This window comes from Austrofundulus limnaeus, unplaced genomic scaffold (assembly GCF_001266775.1).
Source record: "Austrofundulus limnaeus strain Quisiro unplaced genomic scaffold, Austrofundulus_limnaeus-1.0 Scaffold2022, whole genome shotgun sequence".
In the NCBI taxonomy this organism is placed as follows: domain Eukaryota; kingdom Metazoa; phylum Chordata; class Actinopteri; order Cyprinodontiformes; family Rivulidae; genus Austrofundulus; species Austrofundulus limnaeus.
In genome coordinates, this window is record NW_013954424.1 from 2,376 (window position 1) to 10,011 (window position 7,636).

Genomic DNA, 7,636 nt, shown 5'->3' on the forward strand with positions numbered 1-7,636 from the left:
CATTTTAAATGTTTTTAAGCATATTTGTGACCAGGTGTTCTGGTCAAAGTTAATAAGTCTGTCTGCCATTTCATAACAGGAAGTGATATTGAGTCTATTCTAGAGAGTTTCATTTAAGTTTTAGATAGTAATTTGGGAGATTTAAGAGAGAGAGGAACTCTAATACACTTGCTGGTTTTTCTAACAATATTTTATTAAGCTTAAATTTGTTTTTTATTATAGACTTAATTTGTTGATATTCTAAGAAATGTTTCTTATCAATACCATATTGTATTATTAATTTATTGAATGGAATAATGTCTTACACCTTCATATACAGTAGGTCTTCCAGGTATTCAATTCCTTTACCTCTCCAATCTGGCAAGTTTAACATATTATTTTGTTGCAGAATGCCAGGATTGTTCCAGATAGGTGTTTGTCTACATGGGATTAGTGAAGATTTTGTCATTTTCAGAAACTCCCACCAAGCTGTCAGCGATGAGCTGATATTGATGCTTTTTTTGTAAATTTTATTTTAAGTTTTCAAAGTTTAGAACATACAATTAAATGGACAAAACAAAGCCCAGATGCACAGGTCAAAGCATAAAACATTGCAGTTGACATATGTACCCACACAGTACAAACAGTATACATAGTCACATACAAGGGTACACATACACAGGAGGGCGACAGAGGGGAGTGACCATAGATGGGTTTGATCAGCTTAGTCTGGTCTTCGAAAAGTGTTCCAAGAAGGGAGTCCAGTAACATGAGAAAGTGTTTTTAGAGCCTTTCCGAAGTCTCTCCATCTGTATCATGGACATCATGTCCGTCACCCACAGGTGGAAGGAAGGAGGAACAGAGGACCTCCAGTTTCTTAGGATTAGTCTCTTTTGCAACAATCAGTCCCAGTTCTAGTGGCTGCTGCATTACAGCAGGTATAGTCCCCAGCACCCGAGGGCATCCAAAGATTATAAGTCCTGGTTCAGGTCGTAAGAGTCTTATATGCCTTGGAGTCTGATATTGATGCTTTTAAAGCAAACATGTCGCTTTATATTTGTGCTAATAAATGGAAGGTTTGAAATATTAATGTTATGGCATAATGTTTGTTCTGTATCTAACCAAGTTACATCTAGTGGGGTAGGATATAACCATTTGGAAATGTATTGAAGCCTATTAGCTAAGAAGTAGTAATAAAAATTTGGAAGCTCTAGCCCTCCTGTATCTTTAGTTTTCTGTAATGATTTTAGGCTAATGTGTGGGGTTTTATCTTTCCAAATGAATTTAGAGATAAAGGAGTCCAAGGACTTAAACCAGTCAGGAGAAGGTTTATTTGGTATCACTGAGAATAAATATTCTCAGTAGCACCATCATTTTAATCGAGGCAACTCTTCCCATAAGTGATATGGGTAAAGATTTCCATCTAATAAGATCTTCTTCAATTTTCTTTAAAAGTGGGATGTGATTTAATTTTATTAAGTCTTCCAGTTTAGGAGAAATGTCAATACCCAAATATTTACTATTACCTGACTGCAGTCTTGTATCAAGAAAATTATTGAAAACACAGTTAACAAGATGATTTAAACTAAACATTTGATTCCAGCAATAAAACTTCATTTTATTAAACATCTCTTTCAGTTTCTACTGTCCATCCTAACTCAGTCTCTTCTGCTCTATCCTGTAACGGTAGCGCCCTCTGGTGACGAGGACAAAATAACAGCAACCTAACAGAGCAACTAATACAGTCAAAAGTTTACATAAATGTTCTTAGTATTTGGTATCATTGCCTTTAGAATGAATGATTTGAGTTTAAGTTTTGGGTATCCTTCCACAAGTTTCTGTCAGTAGTTTGCTGGAATTTTGTCTCATTCTCCCTGACAAAACTGGTGGAAGTGACTCAGGTTTGTAGGTTGCTCTTTTAAGTTCAGTCCATTAACTTTGGCGTTCATACACACCTCATGAATGAACCAGAGTTGTGCAGATAAACAGTTTTCTTTCTGACATCGGGACTGATTTKTTTTGATTGTTCCTGGGGTGTCACACAAATAAACAATATTTAGAGTTGGCCATGAGTCCACAGGTGTGTCTGTAATCACTCCAGTGCTGTCAACAAACATATTAAAGTTTCTAGATCCATTGCATCATCATCATCATCATCTGGACTTTCCAAACTTGTCAAAAAGCAACAAAGTCTTCGTTTATTTGAAGTGTGTGTAAAGACAATCTATTTCCTCTTGTGTGGTTTCAACCTAGTAGTCATATGAGTGCTTTGTTTTTAGTGTGGATTCTCATGTGTTTGTTTAAATTGCACTTTTGGGTAAACTTTAGATCACACAGTTCACAACAAAATGGCTTCTGTCCTGTGTGGATTCTCATGTGTGTGTTTAAACTGCCCTTTTCAGTAAACCTTCGGTCACACAGCTCACAACAAAAAGGTTTCTGTCCTGTGTGGATTCTCATGTGCGTGTTTAAATTGCTCTTTGTGGTAAACATTCGATCACACATCTCACAACAAAATGGCTTCTGTCCTGTGTGGATTCTCATGTGTTTGTTTAAACCACATTTTGTGGTAAACCTTCGATCACACAGCTCACAACAAAATGGCTTCTGTCCTGTGTGGATTCTCATGTGTCTGTTTAAAACACTCTTTGTGGTAAACCTTCGATCACACAGCTCACAACTAAATGGCTTCTGTCCTGTGTGGAATCTCATGTGTGAGTTTAAATGGCTCTTTGTGGTAAAACTTCGATCACACAGTTCACAACTAAATGGCCTCTGTCCTGTGTGGATTCTCATGTGTTTGTTTAAACTGCCCTTTTCAGTAAACCTTCGATCACACAATTCACAACTAAATGGTTTCTTTCCTGTGTGGATTCTCATGTGAGAGTTTAAATTGCCCTTCTGGGTAAACCTTTGATCACACAGCTCACAACTAAATGGTTTCTGTCCAGTGTGGATTCTCATGTGTGTGTCTAAATTGCCCTTTTCAGTAAACCTTCKATCACACAGCTCACAACTAAATGGTTCCTGTCCTGTGTGGATTCTCATGTGTTTGTTTAAATTGCTCTTTGTGGTAAACCTTCGCCCACACAGCTTACAACACAACAACTTCTGTTCATTGCTGTTGTTTTTAACACCTGATTCAGGAACCCTGCTGGGAGAAGACTCACAGTCTTTATCAGGTTTTGACCCGGAGTCTACAAAATGTTTCAGSTGAGAGTCAGGATTGTTCACATCATTATCCTCTTCATAATCCTCACTGACTTCAGTTTCTGAAGAGTCAGAATCCTGAGCTGAGCTGCTGGTTGGAAGATCTCTGACTTCAACTTGGTGTTGATGAAGCTGTAAGAATAGAGGTTTATCTTCATCATCCTCGTGCTTCAAAGGAACTGTAGTGAACGTAAAGTTGGTAGAATCAGTCTCCTGCTTCACATTGAGCTGCTCTGCTCCCAGACCGCTCCACAGTTCCTCCTCTTCCTCTTTTATGTGGTGGTGTTCTTGGTCCTGCTGGTCCTCATCATGCTTGTGTTCTTCAGGATCTTCTTTAATCAGCACCTGACCCCCTTCAGGAACCACTGAAACACATGAACAGGACAGTAAAGGAGAACTGTAGCTTTATATTTACACATACRTCTCTTGTTGGACTGCTCAGGTCACAATGGTGGTTTGTTTTAACCAAACAGGTTTCAGAGCTAAACTGGAGCCAGAGCTCACTTAGTACCAGCTCTTTTCTTTTCCTTTTCCAACAATGTAAGCTCTGGTTTTACAACAAATAACTCAAAACACAGTTTGGGTTTGTCTAACGTTTCCAGTGTTAGATCTGTTAAGACAAATGTTTTGAACATTTATTAGTTTCAAATGTTTATTTCATACTTACTCTAATATTTATGTGCTTGAACATTAGTAGAACGAATTAGCAATTGTTTGGTAGTTTAAGTTGTACCTTAAGTTATTGAAGGCAAACAAGACAATATCTTTGTTGTTCCAATTGGTCCTGTCAAGAGACCCGACTGCTCCAGTCATCACTAGGATTGGAATCAGACCTGCAGAGCCTACGCTTGACCCCCAGCAGAGGAGGGAGCGTGACATGAAAAGAAGCCACAAGAGGAATCGAGGTGAAGACTGAGAAGAAAAGAAAATGAGGCGACAAGGAGGAAATGAAATGATTTGAAGTTAATCAATTTTAATGCTGGCAAAGTAATACATATGTAACCTGAGTAATGACTATGCTTAATTGCAATGTAAGTGATTAACTAATGTACTATGATGATTATTGTGTTTTCAAATGTAAAATGGTGATGTAGGGAAGAAAGAATCACAGTGTGTTTTAAGATGAAGGAAGGTTGAGTGTGTGCTGTTATATTTTGGACGGTGAAGTACAGGGCACATTCCTGGGCTGATGGGAAACAGATGTGTGGGCTTTAACTCACCACAGAAAAAGTCCCTAGCAGTCCCTAGCAGAAAATCAGCAGAATTACCTCATTCTGGAAAGTACAGAAAAACACAAAGCGTCCCCACCTTTCCACAGAAAGGAAGGAGGGGGGCGAGCAGGCCCAGAAAGGGTATGAAAGACGAAGCAGTCCAGCAGTGAAGCGTCTTCGTCGCCATCGACCGGAGAAGGAGCAGCAAGCAGCAGGACATCGAGAGCAGAGGAGCAAGCAGATCCGAAGATCATCTCAGCTGGGGCAAGCTGACAGATTCCCCTCCGTCGAGTCTAAGGACCGAAGACCAGATTGAATCCAGCCCAACTCTGAGAAGCTCTCTTCAGGCAACAATCTGATGCACCTCATGGGGTAAATCAGACTGTTCCAACCTGTCCTGCCGTCTCAAAATTAACAGAAAATGCCACACCACCTAATTAGGAAGATAGGTCAGCACATTAGAGCATTTTATTTTTATCACCATCAATTATTAATCAATATTCTTAATCTGTATAACCGACTGTGGCTTTTCTTGCAAATTCCTTTTAAACTGCTTACAGCATCATAAAGACAAATTCATAACTGGACGTTGATTCTTAAAGTTGTCCATTAAAGTTTTTTCTCTGATTACTTGAGAGTTGTGTTGCTTTTAAGCAACAAGGTAATAGCATATTAAAAAGGTATGGTTGCTTTGAAGCCAAAAGGTAACAATATGAGGTCATAGATCAGTAATAGGTTCATTTTTAATGGTTATTAACCTGGGGAGATAGGATAACTCCCCTTCGACAGTTCCCTTGAGACCTATTGTACAGGTCACTAAATCTCATCTCAGCCACATCAAGAAGTGCACATCCTACGAGGGAGCGGCTGCCAGAGAAACGGTAATGATCGGCAAAGGGAGGCTTCCTGAGCTACTACGCCGACCCAGAGGCCGGGGTTCACGAAGGGAGCGACTACCGGAAGGAGGGTAGCTGGACGCCGAGCTCAAGGCTCCCGTCTGATGCCTCCCGGAGGAGACACGCCAGACTCAGCCACACAGGTCACCCCCAGTTGGCTGTAAGTTTGGTCCATCGTCTCCAGCCCAAGAGGGAGACATCGTCTCCTCTCCAAGACCCACCAGTGTCCGTGTGGGTAAACTGGGAGAGGAGCCACAAAGGATTTCAGTCCGAATAAAGTTTGTTAAAAAAATCTACTACTTTTTTTTCTCACTTTTTTTTTTATGCAATTGTAGTGAAAAATGTGTTCTTTACTGGGGTCTTTGGTCGCTGTTGTGATGTTCAGGAAAAATGACTGACATGCTTGAAGTTAGTAAAACAGTGAAATCTTTATTTCAAAATCAGACTGCATCAAATTTTGAGTCCTCTGGCCCAAAGGATGAGAAACTCCCTACTCATGGGGTCTGCACTCTTTTTAAAAGGCAAGTCACTGCTTGATTCAGACATTCCATACATGTATTTTGGGATGGCCGAGAATGCTTAAAATTAGGCCTTTTCCTTGTAAGGTATTGAAGATGATGCTGATCTATTTCAGCTGACATATGCACAGAAGTTTCAGGCCTTGTCACAGGTGTACAAACACATTTTTAGACTCCACACAATCCAAAAACTTCGGAGCCCGCCGGGGGTCAGTGGTGAAAAAAGAAAAATGGCCGCCAGTAATCCGTGTGCATGGATTACTAAATGAGCACACAGATTAGTAATCCGTGTGTANCATTCCAAGTCTCTGAAATTGGTTCTTCTGGGTCTCAGGAGGATAAAACTAGACATATTAGATATTTAAGTGAAATAATATAAGATAATAAGATTCAACTAATGATGAAATTGTAGACTTTTATGTGTTATTTAAAAAAAATATGCACAACCTTTTAATAAATATCAGTAATACTTCTGTTATTAATCAATATTATCTGGAGGGCGGGGCAAGATGGCGGAGGAGTGAGACGTATCGCGTGGCTCCCGCTACGACTTGTTCTGTTTGTGGTTCTATACCAAATGTCCTTGCTATTTTGAAAATTTGGTCCACACGAACTCGACCCCTGAGTGWTTCTTKCCTGGAAGAGTAGAAAAATGGCGACAAASTCGAGGAAAGCCAAACATTTTAGCTCGAYGGCTACTAGGCCTGACGGTGCTTTGGAGCAGACTGCAGCTAGGACCAGAGCTTCGGCGCCCTCCTCTCCCTCCCGCAGTGAGACGGACACACTCTCCTTGAAGTCTGACATTCTTGCCGCTATAAAAACCGACCTCTCAACTGTGATCAAATCCGAAATAAAAGCGGCTTTGGCTGAAGAGTTTACTCTTATAAAAGGGGAGCTGCAAGCGGTGAGAGCTAAAGTGGCAAACGGAACGATGCTACTGTGCGCAGATCTGGACCATGTGAAACAGAGCGTTAAGGAGGTGGAGGGCGGCCTATCAACCTGGTCCGACAAGGTTGTTGCTTTGCGCACCACCGTGTTAGAACTGAACGAAGAAGTCGTCGGGCTCAAAAAGAAGTGTGACGATATGGAAAGGMGCATGAGAAGGTGCAATGTGCGGATTATTGGAGTTCCTGAAACGCCAGAATCCAGYTCCACTTCAGCAGTGGCTAAACTGCTAGCAGAGGTTCTACAGATGGATAAAGAGCCACTGGTGGTCCGAGCCCATTGCTCTCCAGGTGGAAACAGGTCAGGCAGTAAGCCACGGGTTATTGTCGCTAAGCTTCACTATTATCAAGAATGTGTAGAAATACTGTGTCGAGCTCAGATTCGTGGTCCTCTTAGTTTTAAAGATTCACCGATTATCATCACATCTGACTACACGGCAGCTGTGGCCAGGGCTCGAGCGGCGTTTACGGAGGTGAGGAGGCTTCTTCGTAACCGACGTGATGTTCGCTATGGTCTGCTTTTTCCTGCACGGCTCCGCATCTATCATAGGGAGGAAAGCAAGGAGTTCCTGGATGCCAATAAAGCAATGGACGACGTTAAAAAGAGGATCATCTCGGCGACGGACAACGACGACCGGCGTTGACMGCATCGATCCATTATGATTGTCAGGTTGTAATGAACCTTCTATCTTTATGTCCCACGTCATACCTTGATTTAATKTTAGACATTATTCTCACGGACAATATTCCTCTTTTTGTTCTATGTACAAGAGTTTCAAAGGGGGTCTGTCCAGATTGTCAAAAGACCCGACCGCTCCAGTCGTCACTAGAATTGGAATCAGACCCGCCGAGCCTCAGCTTGACCCCCAGCAGAGGAG

At 41.3% G+C, this 7,636-nt stretch overlaps 1 protein-coding gene across 1 annotated transcript; it reads right to left on the reverse strand.

Annotated features, from left to right (window-relative positions):
- Positions 1 to 488: 488 nt before the first annotated feature.
- LOC106536903 (zinc finger protein OZF) lies at positions 489 to 6,618 on the reverse strand. The gene is made up of 4 exons (XM_014034244.1): positions 6,524 to 6,618; positions 5,445 to 5,536; positions 2,555 to 3,554; positions 489 to 2,386 (listed from the first exon to the last, which is right to left on the reverse strand). Exons 1-4 carry the CDS (start codon positions 6,616 to 6,618, stop codon positions 2,236 to 2,238), a joined length of 1,338 nt encoding a protein of 445 aa, XP_013889698.1. The 3' UTR covers positions 489 to 2,235.
- Between the last annotated feature and the right edge of the window lie 1,018 nt (positions 6,619 to 7,636).